At 34.7% G+C, this 18,828-nt stretch overlaps 1 protein-coding gene across 1 annotated transcript; it reads left to right on the forward strand.

Annotated features, from left to right (window-relative positions):
- The first annotated feature begins 12,052 nt into the window (after window positions 1-12,052).
- On the forward strand, window positions 12,053-18,600 carry LOC114178186 (O-fucosyltransferase family protein). Its single transcript, XM_028063944.2, has 10 exons — window positions 12,053-12,658; window positions 13,739-13,808; window positions 14,859-14,926; window positions 15,027-15,115; window positions 15,642-15,839; window positions 16,336-16,540; window positions 16,632-16,799; window positions 17,003-17,170; window positions 17,255-17,445; window positions 17,779-18,600. Exons 1-10 carry the CDS (start codon window positions 12,287-12,289, stop codon window positions 17,939-17,941), a joined length of 1,692 nt encoding a protein of 563 aa, XP_027919745.1. The 5' UTR covers window positions 12,053-12,286; the 3' UTR covers window positions 17,942-18,600.
- The last annotated feature ends 228 nt before the right edge of the window (window positions 18,601-18,828 follow it).

Below are 18,828 nucleotides of genomic sequence, written 5' to 3' on the forward strand. Positions count from 1 at the left end.
ATTTAATATCAATTTACATATAACTAAATGAAATACTAAATGTACTAACAATAACCTTATAAATCACGTAGGACTTGCCATCAAAGTTTGCCAACTTCATTCGGGAGGAGAATGTACAAGATGTGTTTCTTATAGGGCCTAAAACTATAGTCAATTGCAAAATCCTAATATCGAAGAAACATAGAATTTCAACAAGGTCAAGGTTGGAGGCTATTTTGTTCTGAAAATGACTTAAAAGAAGGTGATATTGTTGTCTTTCAAGCAGACAATGATTTCATCAAACCAAATATTGAAGTGTTTGTTAATGGTTGTTGTTGTGATTAGATTAAGCCTAATTCTGTAATGTTATTGTTGAAGATGGTGTACATAATCAGTTATGGTTATTGAACTTGGTTATATGACATATTTTCTTTGACGCTTCATGAATATGGCTTCAATTGTGAACAAACATTATGTGTGCTTCACAATATAATATATTGATGAAACAAAATATTTGATTTAAAGGAATAAATCATTTTATTGGAATGAAATTTTTAATTATTATTATGTAAACAATATGATTTCTGCATTATGTTGAATCATTCAAATAACATTCTCATTCTTCTACGTTGGTAACTCTCATTACATTTATCTAAGTTTAACATTTTATATATTAATTTATACTTCATTAAATTTTTTAAATGAGTGAATTAATAATAAAATATTAATCTAAACTTTTTCTTACACATTTATAATTTATAATCAATAATAAAAATAATCTTGTGCATTACACGGGTCAAAAAACTAGTATATGGTCTGACAATATGCACGCTGGCACTTCATGCAACCTGACCACCTCTCTGACATATAACTCAGTTAGTTTGTCATTTAACATCTTTTGATTGATTGGCAGAAAATGCGTACACTTTATCAACCTGACTACAATTACCCAGATCGAGTCATGGCCTTTTTGCTGACCTCGACAGGTGGGTCACGAAGTCCATGGAAATACTGTCCCACTTCCACTAAGGAATATCAAGAGGCTCCAACGTACCACCCGACCTCTGGTATTCAATCTTTGCTTTTTGACACACCAAGCAGGATGCCACATAATCTGCCACATCTATCTTCATACCAGTCCACCAAAAGGATTCTTTCAGATCTTTATACATGTTAGTCATACCTGGATGTATGCTAAGATGGCTCTTATGTCCCTCCTCTAGAATCCTCTTCATCAGTTCCCGCTTCCTAGGCACACATACCCTATTTCTGAGTCATAGGATATTGTTTGCACCCATCTTATACTCTTTCCCCTTGTCGGTGCCTAACCATCCAATGATATGTTGTAAGTCTTGATCCTTACCTTGTTCTACCTAGATCTCTTTCAGAAACTCATTAGTGACCTTCAACATGCCACACCAGATATAGTCTGAACCCACCTGCATTTCCAAGTTCATATCACAAAGCTTTTCAATTAATTCCAACTCCTCCACCATCAACGTAGACGTGTGGACTCTCTTTCTACTTAGGGCGTCTACAACAACAATGGCTTTACCAGGGTGGTATAGAAGCTCAAAGTCGTAGTCCTTGAGGTACTCCATCCACTGCCTCTGCCTTATATTTAACTCCTTCTGATTAAAAAAGTACTTCAAGCTTTTATGATCGTTGAAGACTTGGAATTGAGAGCCATATAAGTAGTGCCTCCAGGTTTTAAGGGCAAACACCACTGCAGCTAACTCCAGGTCATGGGTTGGATAATTCTTTTCATGAACCTATAACTGTCTAGATGCATACGCTACTGGTCTCTTCTCCTGCATCAGTACACAACCAAAACCCTTATATGAAGCGTCATAGTATACTTCAAACGTCTTGGTCGTGTTTGGAATAACTAACACTGGAGCGGTCATCAAACCTTCTCTTCATGTCCTTAAAACACGCTTCACATTTGTCGGTCCAAGAAAAAGACAAGTCCTTCCTAGTGAGTTATGTTAGTGGACTCACCATCTTAGAGAACCCCTCCACAAATCTCTAGTAACAGCCTATCAAACCCAAGAAGGTTCTCACCTCCATAACGAATTAAAATCACGGAGTCCAACGACCCTATATAGTGACATAAATGTGACTTTATATTTTCTTTTATCTTTATCTTATTTAAATTAGTAATATTCGACCGAGATGTTACACATTCTCCTTCAAGCATTTTCTTCGTCTCACTTAGTTTTCTTCGATTATGTTCCCAGGTGCGTCATTTTTCCTTCAATTTCAAAGACATTCAAAGATAATATATTTATGTGATTTTTGCCTATTTACTTTACCATTCATTTCTAATTTCCTTTCGCTCTAAAGTGATGAATTTTCATGCTTGAGGGTTCAAGTTCCTTCGTAACTTTCCCATTTTTTGGCTTGCGATTGTGCTTATTTCTTCTGCTTTTTAAACTACTTTCTCATATTCTTTTTGTTATGATTTGTGCTTATTGTACTTATTGCTTTAAGAAACCCACTTGTCTTTTAGGACTTCCAGCGTCTTAGGTTTCTCAAACTGTTGTTTGTGCGCACTTGTTGTATTGCCTAACTTCAAGTTCTTATTTTCTTTTTCCCTCTTCAAGTTCTTGCCTAACAAGTGGCGGCACATATCCACTCATCTTCAAGGTTGCCATGGCTTCTAGCCTAGCCTTGTAGTGGCGTGCTTCTCACATTTTGTACCATTTCTTTCCTTTCCATTTTATGTTTTCTTCTTCCTTTAATTATTCTTGGTTTTCTATGGTTTATGTGCTTTCCATTTCCTTTTTGTTTTGAATCAATCCATCATCTTCTTCTCTTGAGCTTTTTGAAAGGAACCTTCACATCTAGATAGCTTGCTATCTTAATGTCCAGTAGGGATTTCAAAAAGCTTTCTTAATCAACTTCACCATATTCATAACTCTAAAAGAAAACAACATAATCCTTCATCAAGTGGTTGAGAGTACTTTGATTGTGTGAAATGACTTGGGTTCGAGTCCTATGTATGCCATTTATGTGTTATTTGATTTATTATTAATTCTAATAATATGCATGATTATGCTGAGTGATAACATAAATATAGAATTATAAGAATTATCACGAAACATGATTGGTTGAATTAGTTGTGTGTTGACCTTGTGATTCCATGGTTGTGTGTTCAAACCTTACTGAGAACGAAATTGATTTCTTTATTTTTGCTAATATCATTGTGACTTGAATGTGAAAGGGTGGGAAAACCCTAGAGGCAATGGGCAGCCAAGGGAGTTGGGGAAAACATCCCATAATGGTCTATGAAAGGTAATTATAGACATTAAAAAGGCCATTTTTCGTTTTTTTTTGCCATTTACTACAATTAGGAACCATATAAAAGGGGAAACTTAGGCAATTAGGAGGGTTTTTGAAGTCTGAAACGTAGAGTGAAAAGGGAGCACGAATTTGGAGTGAAAAGAGAGTCAAAGAGAATCAGGAGAGCTGAATTTTTGGAAGAGCAAAGGATGGTTCTTGGGGTATTACAAAGCTAAGGTTAGAAAACCCAGTTGGAGCAAGGAATTCTAGGTTAGGGGAGCTCTTTTTGTATCTATATGCATGTTTGTAATATTTTTGTGTATTCTGTATTATGCAATGAACAATTGTACCTTTGTCATAAAATTTTCCTGCACTATGTGTTTGGATTGAGCCTTGATTGTGTGAGATGTTATTTGAGTAAACACCTAAGTTTGTGTATGAATATGATAAGGTTTTCTGCAATGCATGAATTGGTATGGCTTAATCTCACGTTTTGGGGGTTTATTTGGGTTGCATAACCTGTTCTTGTGAATGGCTTGTCAAAATAGATTATTGGTAATGTTGGAATGAAGAATTTGGAAACTGGAATTGGTGTCTGTGTGCATGAAAAAAGGAGAATGTCTGTTGTTCTCACTCAGGTGAGCAAGGCACGCCTAAGCGAAAATAGCAGAAACTCAAAACCTGGTGTTGCTCGAGCATCTCGCTCAGGCGAGGGCATCTCGCCTAAGCAAGAAATCGTGAAGTGTTCAGGTTGTGCTCGAGGGTCTCGCTCAGGCGAGTAGCCCATGGATTGGGCGACATAGCACCTCGCATGGGCGAGAGGTACTCGCCTAAGCGAGAAATCATGATCTGAAGAGTGTGTTCCTGGTGACTCGCCGCCTAGGCGAGAGATGTTTGTGTTAGGCGAAGGGAGATCTCGTCCAAGCGAGATGAGCTCGCCTAAGCGAGGCTTTGTATTCAAGCCATGGTGGCACGCTCACTCAAGCGAGAAAGCTTAACCTAAGCGAGACAGGCTTGGTCGTTTAAGCTAAGGCTTCTAGCTCAAGTGAGTTTAGTGCAATTTGTGTGCGTTGTTTGTGCGCATTGATTCAAATATGGATCAGGGGATGCTATGCCATGAGTGGGTAGGTTCATGGATGGTGGTTAACATGTGATGGTATGAACGGGGAGGTTCATACTCAATTACTCTCATGTGGGGATACGAGCGAGGTATGTTTGTATGTTCCGTGCTCACATTTGAAAGATGTTGCGCGCGGAGAGGTACGTAGCTGGTGGATCACATGTGTTGGACTATGGGCGGGTAGGTCCGTAGAGTAGGACTACGAGCGAGAAGGTTCGTAGAGGCAGAACCACGAGCGGGCAGGTTCGTGTGAGCATCATAAATCCTAAGTCCATGACTAACTTGGTTATTTGAATTGAGGGCTGAAAAGCCTGAAGGATATTAAGGACTTGGCCAAGGTCTAATTTTAATAATATAATTGGCTATAATTATATTGTTTATTTGATGTGGTTTCTTTTATTACTGAGCTCACCCTTTTTGTTTGTGTTTGGCGATGATCGTGTAATTCTTTACACAGGAGCAATTGATGATGCAGGTGATGCTGCTAATGCCTGAGACGGAGAGAGGGGCTATCTTGGGTTGAAGCTAGGAATTTATTATGTCGTTGCTATTTTATTTGGATTTTGGAAAATTGTAAAGATATTAATTACTTTTATTGAGTAGTTTTGACGCGTTCAATGATACTTTAAATTTTCCGCATTGGAAATAGTAAAAGATTTGACATTTGGTATTTTTTCTTATTTTCTTGATTTTAAATAAGTAATATTTGGTAGAGATGTTATAGTTAACGCCACGTGTCAATTTTTGGTTTTTTTGAATGTTTAATTTTTTTTAAAAAAAGTTTTAAGTTTTTTTTAATTTTTTACACGTGTCACTTCACAATTGTGTCACGTGTCAAAATGACTGAATTTGGTCCCTATATTTGTTTTTAGTTTCAATATATAATATTGAGACTAAATTGAAACTAAAAACAAATATAGGGTCCAAATTAAGTCATTTTGACATGTGGCACAATTGTGAAGTGGCACGTGTAAAAAATAAAAAAAAATTCAAAAAAAAATCAAAAAAACCATAAATTGACATGTGGCATTGACTTTAACACAGTCTGGTCAAAATTAACGGCAAAGACCAAATTGAATCATTTTCAAGAAAATGAGGACCAAATTGAAACAACGAAAAACTTGAGGACCAAATTGATATTATTTGACAAATAGAAGGATCAAAAGAGTAATTTAACCAAATATTTAAGTCTCCATGGTGTCTTAATCTCAAATTTTGTGCCAAGGCATTGAGTTAACTCTTGTTGCTCCCTTTTATCGTCATTAGTTACATAATATCATTTACATACACTAGTAATATTGTTACTCCCCCTGAAACTAAATGTTTGATAAATAGAGTGTGATCACTTTGACTTTGTTTATAGGCCAAACTTGTCACAACTCTAGTGAATCTTCCAAACCATACTATCAGGGATTGTTTTAGTTCATAGAGCCTTTTTAGCTTGCAAACAATTCCAATAGCAACCTTTTCATCATAATTGAGGGGTAATTGCATGTGTATTTTTTTCTTCAAGATATTTATGAAGAAATGCATTCTTCATATCAAACTGTTGTTGGTCCTAATTATGGTTTGCTACAAATGAAAATATTACTTTGACCGTATACATCTTAGCAACTTGGGCAAATGTTTCCAAGTAGTTTACACCATAGGTTTGAATGAATCCTTTGGCCACTGATCTTGCTTTGTAACGTTCAATGGTCCCATCTACACCCCACTAGTTTCTTTCCAACTAGTAAAATGGTAAGTTTCCAGGTCTTGTTCTTGTTTAACACTTCCATTTTTGTTGTCTCTTAGATAATTCTTCAAATACAAAGGAAGGGTTGGGTGTAGTGTTTAGGTTTGTGAGAAATTTTTTATGGATAAGAGGAACGTTTTTAAAGGAGTTATGGATAGGTCAAGGTTAAGGTTTTGGTCCTCTTGTACTTCTGAAATTTTAGCAACGTAGTCATTAGCATTATTTATAGGATTAAAAAATGTTACCTCGTGTAGTGATGGTGGTAGTGGATCAGATTCTCGGAGATGTACTAAATCCGGAATGATCTTTTTTATCTCCTTCAATATACCTATTTTTTTTTTTCAAATTTCCCACTATTAGTCTCAGGTTGAGGTGCCAGACCTATTATTTAATATGGTTTTCTTTCCGGTTCAGGTTCAACGACAACACTTCCAATTTTAGGTGTAGCGGTGCTCCCAACTTTAAGTTCAACAGGTATACCAATACTAATTTAAGGTATAATAGGTCTTACAACACTAGTTATCCCAATTTCAAGTTGAAATGTCATATTTAGAGAAATTAAAGTCTCATATTCCATTCCTACATGCTCCCCATGAAGATGAAATTCCTTGAAGTAACTATCTTGTTCATTAAATGTGATACCCCTTGACACATAAAGTTTTCTTAATAGAGGATGAAAGCATTGGTTTAATAAGTGCCCATTTTTTCTTTCAATAATCATATTTTGTTGGGGTGTGTTGACACATGAACACTCATGATAATCCCTTCTTTTGGCAAAAAAGAGTTAAGCAAAAAAGTAAAGTAGTTCTTAGCATTGCTAAACCCAATCCTTTTTATGATGACTCCAAATTGGTTTTTAACCATTAAGGCAAACATAATAAATATAGAACTAACTTTAGATTTTTGTTTCAATAACAAAACCCAAGTCACCTTGGTACAATTATCTATTAAGGTTAAAAACCATTTTGCACTAGAGATATTAGAAACATTAGTAGAGGCCCATGTAGTATGAATAAGAGAAAAAGGAAAATGACTCATTTTATTACTAACAAGAAAAAGTACATGCTTATTTTTAGCAAACTCACAAACCTCATATTGTAGACTCCCCACATCTAAGTTCTTAAACAAGGAAGGAAATATTACTTTCACAGCTTGGAACGAAATGTCCCTTCGAAAATGGTGAAGTTGGATTTTTTTCTTTGTTGGCCATGGTAGATTCAAATATAACAGAGTGGCTTTTGATTAGCATATTAGGATCTTCTATGTAGTACAAGCCATTCATTTCTCTAATATGTCCAATCATCCTCTCCAAGTTCTTGTCCTGTAATATATAACCATTGCTATAAAAAAACAACATTACACGAGAGATCTTTTGTAAGTTTTTGTATAAAAATTAGGTTGGTGGACAACTTAAGGATGTGTAGAACATTTTTTAATGTTACGGATGAGTTTATTTAGACCTCTCCTTGTCGTACTGTTCTTATAAGGGTGTTGTTTGCTGTGGAAATATTTTGTTGCTAGGACATGGACAATGTGGAAAAATATTTGGACAAGGGTGTAATATGACCTATGACTCCGAAATCAAATATCTAGGAGTGGTAAATAATGTATCTAAAACATTGAGTCCAAAAGAAAATGGGAATTTACCAAAATATATTAAGGAGCACGTACCTTTGGACTTCTCCAATTTTGAAGTAATTAGCCAAGAAAGGGGGTGGGGGTTGAGTTGGCCTTTTCGAAGACTTTAGTTCCTTTTAAACTTGTAAAAACACTTTTGATTGAATCAAAATGACCAAGAACTCAGTATACAATTATTTATGAAACAAGCATTTTTAATGTGGAACATGCATTTTCAATCGATTAAAAATAGAGTTAATAGGTTTATTTCATTAAACAGAGTCAACCAAACAGATAAATATTTGTCCACATATTAAAACATAGAAACAATCGATTGAAATATTGGGAAATTATATAGAAAAACAAAATTGATGATAAACACATAAATAGTTTTAGCAACTCATCAATATTGATTCTAATCAGTAATACAAACAGAGTTACAACTTCAAATTATATCAAATCACATAAATACCATACAAAGATTACTAAAAGTAGATTTCTTGAAACTTTCTATCAAATAACAATCAAAGAGAGAAAGATCAAATACGTGTATATAGATTTTTATACTGGTTCACTCAAAATGGAACTACATTCAGTTAATCAAGGCAACTTGAGCATGACTTTGCACTATTTCAAAAGATTTACACAATCCACAAAGATTACATTTTTGAAAATACAAAACAACTAAGTCTTTTGAATCCCACAAAAATCTCAACATAGCAACACAAGACTCCCACGTGTAGATTTGTAATCCCACCAGGCAACACCAAAAAACTTAAGAAAGATCAAACCCTTGTGATAGCTATCCCTAGCCAACCAAACCTCTTTCTCCAAGTCTCTACACTGAGGAAAAGTGCTCCAAGAATTCAAAGATCAATACATGAACAATTGCAGATATGTATAGTCCAAAGAGAGAGAATTTTCTAAAAGTTCACACTGATTTTGCGCTAAAAAAGGCCAAACTCTATTTCAACTTTCTTTGAAAAACCAGATTTTATAGTTTATCTGTTAGCATATTCAACAAGTTGATTTATCTGTTCAATTTGTTCATTTCACTTAACTTAAGTGAAATCATTTGTTTGAAAGTTAATTAAGCTGATTGAATATGTTAATAACATAACTATAGCAACTAGCCAATTAATCTGTTAAAATCCCATTTAACAAACTAAAAGACTGCAACTAGACGCAAGACACCTATTATATGTCAAATTGTCTTCACGTTAAGCTCAAATCTTCAAGCTTAAAGATCTTTTTGTCATACCTAGATTTAGCACACACATATCTTCAAGTCTTCATCAATCTTTATCAACTCTTCATATCCCCATCAAGTCACTATGTAATATCTTCATCAAATCTTTATGCACCATTGAATTGATTTAATGAAGCTAAAATCCATTGATTGATGAAGTAACATCCATTTTGCTGAAAAGATTTTCCAAACTTGTGAATTTGAAATATAATTCAAAAAATATACACACAAGATAAGAAACACACACAAATGCACATACTCCCTTTATCACTAGTATGGTTTGTCATGTTAGAATTTGGTTCATTAATTTTCTCCCTCAATATTAAATTACTTTTCACTTTCTAAATTAAATTCCTTAAGTTTTCTCCCTCTTTGGATTCATCAAAGAGAATTAAGGCAATCAAGAATGATAATAATAGCTAAATTTCATTAATAAAAGCACACGTTATAAGGGATCAAAACCAATCAACAGAAAAAAAAATTGATACATTCAACACACTGAATTTGAAAAACAACAAATTGAAAAACTGACTCATAAGACAAGAATGCAACACCAAAGATGCAATGCATGACCCTAAAAGCCACGTGGTGAGGTAGTGTCACATGTCACAATAAGTTCTAAGTGTCATTGTCTTGTATTCAATTTAGTCCTTATATATGTATTTTTGTTTTAATTTGGTCCCATTTTTTTTAAATGGATCTGTGTTGTCCCTCTTTTAATTGGCACTAAATTATTATTGGTATAAATGTTATACTGATATTTGATTTAATAATGAAGTTTTTATTAAATATTTTTGAAATTATTTTTAAATCATTTAAATTATTGGATTCCATTTAAATTAACTATATTTAATCTTATAAAAAGCATGGATTAATAATATATTAGTTTTAAATACTTACTCTTTTTGTAAAAATGAAACTTAAATTTATTTAATAAATACAATAATATGTATACGACAAATAACAAAGTAATGTCAGACTTAAAATAAAATAAAATAAAAACTAAATTGTTAGAATTGCGTGACAGAATGTTTGTGTGTGAACAAAATCCAAGAGGGGTGAATTGGTTTGTTAAAAATTAACACTTTTAAAATTTTTCCCTTTGAATTTCAAAGTTTAATTAATTTTCTTTCCTTTATAATAACAATAGTTAAACAAAGAGAGTAGGGAAAGAGAAAATTGCACAAGGATATTTATATTCAAGTTAAAAGATCCTACGTCCAGTTGTTAATCTCTAAAAAAATGAGATGAACTCTATCATAGATAAGAAAGTTTAGGATTTAGAAAATATCTCTCTTAAAGTCACAATGGATGAAAGACACCTCCCTTAAAATCCTCAAGGAATGAACACCTCCTTTGAATCACACAAAGGATGAACAACTTCACCTAACAACATCAACAACACTCAATCACTTAAGATCCCACTTGATGAAAGTTATCTTCCTACCCATACTAGGTTTCCAAAGCCTTCCATAGATAGTTCTTAAATACTCAGACTTCTTTAACTTTTGTCTTTTTGTAAAATGAACTAGGAATTAACACTTGGCATAGACTTTAATCGATCTTAATGCTATTTGTAATTTTTTTTTCTAAAAAAGAAAACTCAATTGAAAAAAACTAAATTTGGAATTTCATTCAAACACAAAATTAAGTGGGACTGATTTAAAACTTTCCGGCCAAAATTAAAAAAACAATCGAGTAAGTAAGTTTTTTTTTATTAAAAAAGAAGTAACATGATATTTTGCTACTTAAGATGTAAAATTTTATCCAAACCAAATTTTAACGTATTTGACAAAGAAGAAGAAATTTATCATTTTATTATCTTTTTCGTAAATTACGAGTCACAATTTTCATGATGTGATTATTGAATTGTATGTAATAATGGATCAAAGTCGTAATAATGAGGTAAATATTTCAGAAAGTGGTGTTATTTTCAATCCAACTAAAGAATTTTTAAAAACATATCATTCATCCCAAAAGACTAATTTATGACACATTTAGTTAAGATTTTATCTTTTGTATTGCTAACATAATATATTTGAAGTTAATTATATCCACATATAATTTTAACGGAAATAATTTGACTTCGTTGACGTGAAAAAGAATATCTCATCTATATATATAGATATGAATTATAATTTAAATACCTATTTTAGTAATCCACACCCAAATTAAAAATAAAAAAAGAATTTTGTGCATCGTGCAGGTAAAGAAAGCTAATGACTTTTACGAAACTATGATCTAAAACTAATGAAAATTAGGGCGACTTTATGATTTATACATGTTTTGGGTTCGACACGCTAACCAAAAATGTTGTTGGTTTCTTTTTTGTGTACACGTTTGAGACAAAAATGCTTACGGAATCAATCACAAATAAATGCATATGCTTAAGTACTTTTTTGTCAAAAGTAGAATAATTAGAGGATGCGCAAAATTCTCTACTTAGATAGGGTTACAAACTTGTTTATCAACGAAAATCAATCATATCTTGAGTACTTTCAAGATTATCGAACCATCGTTATTTTTTTTTTCTTTTTTATTTCACCGTTTTCACTCACTAACAATAGAATAGTTTTCTTTTTTCTCAATAATTTCGTAAATTGGAAAGGAAAAACAATTTGTTAAAATAAATTATCATAAATCATAGATGTTTTTTATAAATTTGAGCATTTGATTAAAGGGGAAAAAGAAAATAAAAAAAGTGGTTGTAAGTAACAGGATTACGACATCTACGAAAACATCTCAACAGAACACAAGACACACGCTTGTAAAGAATATGAGTAAGAGAGTAGATGAGTTTGGAAGAGATTAAAAAAAAAAAAATAGAAAAAGATAAAATGAAAGTATAAAAATTTGAAGAGGAAGATGATGCGTTGTTTATTAGGATTAGGAGAAAAGCAGAGACAGAGAGAGAAAGGGAAAGAATTCGTTGGAAGGGGTTGAATCCAGTGATATGCGTGATACCTTTCTTCGCGCACCTGCAATGAGTCACAAAAAAAGAAATAATAAAAAAAAGAAAAAAAAGAAAAAAAGAAAATAGAAAACCGAAATAGGTGCATGGCGTGGTTTGGCTCTCCATAAAACAAAAAGGAAAAGACTGCAAAGCGTTTTACCTGGTAGGCTAGGCAATAGCCAAAGCAACCCAACCCACGTGCTCTCTCTCTTTCTTTCTTGATTCTATTAGGAAATCAAGCCAGAAACGGTGTCGTTTTCTCGGAACGTTACATCGCGCTGCGTGCGGCTGCGGTGCTAGGAGAGAAAGAGAGAGAGGAGGGTTGTGATGTGGAAACGTTGATCCCAAATGCACCCGTACAATCGGCTACCGAGCAGCGGGCACTCGACACCGTCGCCGCCGCCGTCGCCGCTCCGGTCGCCGAGGCTCCGCCACGGGCGGTCTAAGACCGGGCGGTTCTCTCCAAACCGGGGGGGCGGTCGGACCGCAGCGCAGCGGCTCAGCTGGATGTTTCTATCCGTCCTGCTCCGACGACAAGGCGTTTTCCTCTTCGCTCCTCTCATATACATCTCTGGCATGCTGCTTTACATGGGAACCGCTTCCTTCGACGTCGTTCCGGTTATAAAGCACCGTCCCGCGCCTGGCTCTGTCTACCGTAGCCCTCAGCTGTACGCTAAGCTTCACCTCGAAATGGATTCCGACAATTCCTCCGTCGATGCGGTTCGATTCATTTTCAAATCTCTCTGGATTTTATTTTTCGCCGGATTTTGGTGATTTGTGATTTGTCAGGTTATTCTGACGGAGTTCGTTTTAGTTTATTTTATTTTTTGATTGGAATCGAGTTTCGACTCGTTGTCTTTTTTAATGTAGGTTTAGCCTTTGCGTTTTGTGTCTCGATTTGTTGCTGGTTGTGCATCTTGCATTCGAATGTGATTAAATTGCTTGTGGAAGAGCTTTTGTGCTCTGTGATGCGTTTAATGGTCAGATTGTTTGCCAGGTCTGAATACAGAGGATGGGGTAATGTGAGTAAGCGATTGGTCAAATCCTTTAGAACTGCATGATTGCGGATTTTGAATAGAGGAAATTGGTTCTAATTGTCAAAGCTGCTTGTTGAGCTACCTGTGAGGATGTGGGGGTTATATCGTTTTAGGAGTTTTGTTCACTGAGTATGTATTAGTCTTGCTGCATATGTTTCAATTTGACCTAGCATATTCCTTTTAAAAGCAAACTAATCTTGACACCCGACTTTCAAGGGATTCCTTTTGGATGATAATAATCATTTCCGAAATAAACAAAAGGGATTTCTCTGTTGACATGCTTATGAATTCATGCATTCATTTGGACAGAATTTCACTTTTGGTGGTAATATTTTGCGAAAGGCAGTCTGCTATGTTCAAGGTCATACTTCCTGGGTTTGAGAAGATATCAATTGACGAATAAGCTAGGAGAGGACAGAGCTTAATATTGTTAACCCATGTTTTATTTGAATTTAATGATTGTTTGTAATATTGGTCAGAAAATTTTCTTTTAAAATTTTTAATTCTTTCTTGATGCCCCGGTTCTAAAATTATGTATTTTATGAATGTCTTTTAGTTCTTGTGAAGATAGTTTCTTTATTTTCTTTTATAATGACCATTCTCTAGCTATTGGAGGATATTTGATTCTGACCGTCCATCTTTATATTCTAATTTGTTGGTTTCTTCCACAGTACTTTTACGAATCTTTATACTTTGCTGGTTTAGTTTGTTTTTTGGTTCTAGATAGACACATTCAGTGACAAGCTCATAAATTTCCTTTCAGATATCAACAATATGGAAGATTCCCTACAAAGGTGGTGAGTGGAAACCATGTGTGAACCGATCTTGTGAAGGTATGAGATGAGCTCTACTGATGGACAGTAAATGATGACATTTTCATTTTTATCTTAATTTTTTGTTCTGGTGTATAATTTGTTAGTGCTTTTGGTACCATTGATTTTTCTTTTCATTGTTACCCATTTAGTTCCTTTGGTTGCAGCTTAATGTTTGCAATTTTTAGGATATATTTTGTTAGAGATATGACATGAAGCCATCCATGACATGGCATACGTGTCCATCTAGTCTTGATGTTGAGGGCCATCTATAGATGTCTATACTTGCAAACTTCATGCATCAGTGCCCCAGTCCTACGTGTGAGGGTTTGTGTTAAGTTCCCTTACATTTAACTCAGAAAATGGCCAAAATACTCCTTTCAAGGTTTGGGCGATTCTTTTTCTTGAGTTAGGTTTGGGAGTTGAGTTAGGTCCAATTTATTTTTAATATGGTATTAGTCCCTACTACCAGATTGTTGTGAGTTTTATCACTGCTGCTCCTATTCTTCTCATTAAAGTTGAATTTAAGTGATCATGTTGCTATCCCCGCTTTAAGCCTATTGGTCTCTTGTATGAGGGGCATCTTTGAGATATAATACAAAACATTGACGTGTCTTCACCAGCTTAAGCTTCTGTGTGGTTCATTATATCGTTTTACCTCAAAAAATGGTTTGTCATCTCTTGGGTGTTCTGCTCCAGTTGTTTCCACTGTCAGGGTCTTGTTTTTCCTGTTATTTGGAGATTGGAAGCCATGCTACATTCTTGAGTCTTTAAAAGCTTTTTCGTCATGTATAGCCTTTTCTCTTTTGAAGGGCATCTTTTTCTTACCCTTGTATGATTTTTTTCTTATCTCTAATAATTTTCCCTTTTCTATCTAAAGAACAAAACATTGGGTAATAAAACCTTTTGTTGAAGCACTGAGTTGTCTTTAATTTATAAAGTGGACCATTCTTGTTAGAATTCCTCTGTTGGTGTTGGTCATTGCTGTGTGTGTGCGGAATCATGTCTCTAACTTCTGCAGTGTACTGTGTTGGGTTAACTATGAATGTACATTTCTTTTATTGTTGATAGCCCTACCTGAATCAAATGGATACATATACGTAGAGGCTAATGGTGGCTTAAATCAGCAGAGGACATCCGTAAGTGTTTTCTGTTCATTCTGTTTTTCCTTATATTCAAAGTGTGCTTAATGTGCTTTTACTCAACTCATATTTTGTGAATGATACCAATTTTTTACAGGTATGCAATGCTGTTGCAGTGGCTGGATATCTCAATGCTACGCTTGTAATCCCCAACTTTCATTATCATAGCATATGGAAAGACCCTAGGTTAGTTATGCTATCAATTAAGTTTTTCTGAACTAGGAGAATCTAGTGTTTTATGATGGCATAAGATCAATACCTCTTAGACTGTTAATCCAATTATGTTATGTATTTTTCTCATGCTATTGTTAAAAAAATTAATTAAAAAAAATGTTTAGAGATATGGAGAAACCACAACTACAAGAGGATAATACATCCTCCAAAACAGGAAAATTGGAAAACCTATATCCAACAAGAGATATTATAATTTATAAATTTTTAATAAAGTCATTTTAAACTGCTAGCTTAGATTTTCTTTCATGTTAATTATGTTGTAGAAACATTTAAATAGTGAAATCTTAATATCTTTGCTAATGGTTCTTTTAATAACGGATATTAGTCTGTTTTGTCAAATGGAATATTATGCATTTATAGTAGTACTTTATAAACTTGGTTACTGTGAGTTTCTTTCTTGATGCTTTTATGATTTTGATCAATGTATTCTTTTTGAAACAGTCTAAACTTATATATATGTAATACTTCATGTGTCCAGCAAATTCAGGGACATTTATGATGAAGAATTTTTTGTGAATACCTTGAAAAATGATGTGCGGGTGGTTGACAAGATACCTGAATACCTAATGGAAAGATTTGGCAGCAACATGACAAACGTTCACAATTTCAGGATCAAGGCCTGGTCATCTATTCAGTATTACAAAGATGTGGTACTCCCTAAGTTACTTGAAGAGAAGTGAGTATATGGTGCTCGTTGCATAAATTATTTCCTTATTCTCATTGATATGAATGGTTATAATTAAACAGTTTGGAGTAGTTGTTAGTTTTCCAAGGTATACCAGTGTAGAAAGTAGTTCGTATATGTTACCTCCGGTTTTATGATATATTTGGCTTCATTCACAGCTAGGAATTATGACTATGTTTTGAGCTGATGTTCTTTCATTGTTTTCTGTCATGGAAAGGAAGGTGAAGGGCCCATATGTTTGGGTATCTCTAGCCATAATTTATATTAATATATATTTTCCTTCTCGTCAGTTATCTTTTCGGATTACTGTTATGAGAGGAAGAGTCTTAAATTATATGACTTTAACACAATGAAGTTCCATCTTTACTTGATTTGGTTGGGACATATAAAACCATATATATATTTTACTGTAAAATTGTTGCATGAAATATGTTTATTGTCTTGATATAAGGAGTCTTGGATATTGAATTGAATTTTGTTCATGCAGGGTTATAAGGATTTCACCATTTGCAAATAGATTGTCATTTGATGCTCCTCCAGTTGTCCAGCGGCTTAGATGCCTAGCAAACTATGAGGCTTTACGGTTTTCAAGTCCTATATTGTCCATAGGTGAAGCTTTGGTTGAAAGAATGAGAAAACACAGTGCCATTAATGGTGGTAAATATGTATCCGTACATCTTCGTTTTGAAGAGGTTTGTTTTGATCAGATATGAATGTTATTAATTGTGAAGGTTAACATCTTATCCTTTGTTGCAACTGATGCACATGCTTTCCCATGGGCAGGATATGGTTGCTTTCTCTTGTTGTGTTTTCGACGGTGGAAAACAGGAGAGAGAAGACATGATTGCAGCTAGAGAAAGAGGTTGGAAAGGGAAATTTACAAAACCTGGACGAGTTATACGTCCAGGAGCAATCAGGATCAATGGGAAGTGTCCCCTTACCCCATTAGAGGTAAATAGTCTTCTTAAAGCTCTAATGATGTGAGCCTGTGTGAAGAGGATAAATATTCAGGGAGTACTTCTTTCATTTGAGAAGTTGTTTGTCTGGCTAGAAATTTCCTAATTTCTTGAAGTGCTCCTTTTGAAGCAAATTTATTGGTCTTTCTCGAATTCGATTGTTTTATTCAAAATCAATGCCTTCATCCATTTCTTCAGGTTGGCCTTATGCTGAGGGGAATGGGTTTCACGAAGAACACTTCTATCTTTTTAGCATCTGGGAAAATATATAATTCGGAGAAAACTATGGCCCCGCTACGCGAAATGTTTCCTAATTTACATACTAAGGATACCCTGGCTTCTGAAGAGGAGCTTGCTCCATTTAAGGTTTACATTTGTACTCTTACATTATGTTATTTGAACATTTCATTGGTTTAGTTCTATGATTTTGACTCTAGTTACTTCTTCTAGAGTTATTCTTCCAGGATGGCTGCTATAGATTACACTGTTTGTCTTCATAGTGAGGTGTTTGTCACAACTCAGGGGGGCAACTTCCCTCATTTTCTGCTAGGTCACAGAAGATACTTGTATGGTGGACATGCTAAGACAATTAAACCTGATAAGCGGAAGTTGGCATTACTGTTTGATAATCCCAATATAGGGTATGTTTTGTTGCATATGTTATTCAGTTCAAAATTTTGAGGATACAATAAATAAGATGAGCTTACTACACAAAAAAATTCCCCTTCCCATTTGTTTTGTTGATATTGAAATTAATTATAGTTACAATGGGATAAGTGACATCAAGACAAGGTTATTTTGAAGAAAACATCCTTTTATTGAACTGGAGAAAATTTACTTGGAAAACTATTTAGGAGTTAAGACACTTAGAATTTTGATTGTGTTCAACGAGGTTTGTCTTAGTAAAACGTTGAAGATATTTTGCTAAACAGAAAGTATCTAAATACCCCTGATCTACTTTCCTTACTTTCCAGATGGAAAAGTCTTAAGCGACAACTGCTGAGCATGAGGTCACATAGTGATTCGAAGGGGGTTGAGCTCAAAAGACCAAATGATTCTATATACAGCTTTCCGTGCCCAGATTGTATGTGCCGTGCCAACAGAACTGATGATTCAAGATCTTCATCGGCAACTTGATATACTCAGAATTCGATGGGTGTTTCCGCAACCTACAATTTTGTGAGCATGCCTTGCTGCTGACTGTATTTCTGAAATTGTGATTGTTTCATTTTTTTGCCCTTACCATCTGGTGGGAGGGGCAGAGTCGATTTTGGTGGGTGAAAGGATTTTGTTGAAGGATTATATACTTGGATTGAATGTGAAGGGAGTGGCATCCTTTTTGTACATGATGCCAATTGAGAAGAGAGAATGGCAAGGTTTCCTTTGCAGGAATCTCACCCAGAACACTGACAGAGCTGTTTCGTATAGTAATGAGCACCTGCTGCTGTATCGAACAAGTTGTTTAAAGAGCCAGAGGACAAACTCGTGTTCCTTCACACCCTGCCTGTACATTACCCGGAGTACGATATTGATGTGTCAAGGCTGTAGCATGCTCTCTGTACATTTAACTAAATTCAGGGTGTACCCGCCATACTATATTATTCTCCCGTTTTAGATTTTTTCCCACTTTCTCACTTTGTTCCTGTTTTCATTTTTGTATTTTCTTTACCCTCATATTGAGGTCCCCATTGTTAGCTATTAGGTGTATGGCTGGTTGTACGCATTTGTTATTCTTTTTCATTGGTGCCCCATTGTTTTAGTGATGATACCAGTGAATGTAATTAGTTCACTATTCATACTCCAGGCCAGATCACCCAACTGCTGCACCAAAAATACCCTCCATTTAATCACACAACATCACATTTGGTAAAAGTATTTCCTCTCATCTTGGTTCACAACAATGGAATCTCATTGGATGCAAAGTTGAAAGGGGTTTAAAGAGTTTTTCTCAAGTCTTTATATTTTTAGTGCGTAAACTTTACTTTTAGAAGTAAACTCCTTGAAACCAGACCAACAATCTGAGT

The sequence above is a fragment of the Vigna unguiculata genome, chromosome 3 (assembly GCF_037176805.1).
Source record: "Vigna unguiculata cultivar grain cowpea cultivar isolate G323 ecotype 2 chromosome 3, ASM3717680v1, whole genome shotgun sequence".
In the NCBI taxonomy this organism is placed as follows: Eukaryota; Viridiplantae; Streptophyta; class Magnoliopsida; order Fabales; family Fabaceae; genus Vigna; species Vigna unguiculata.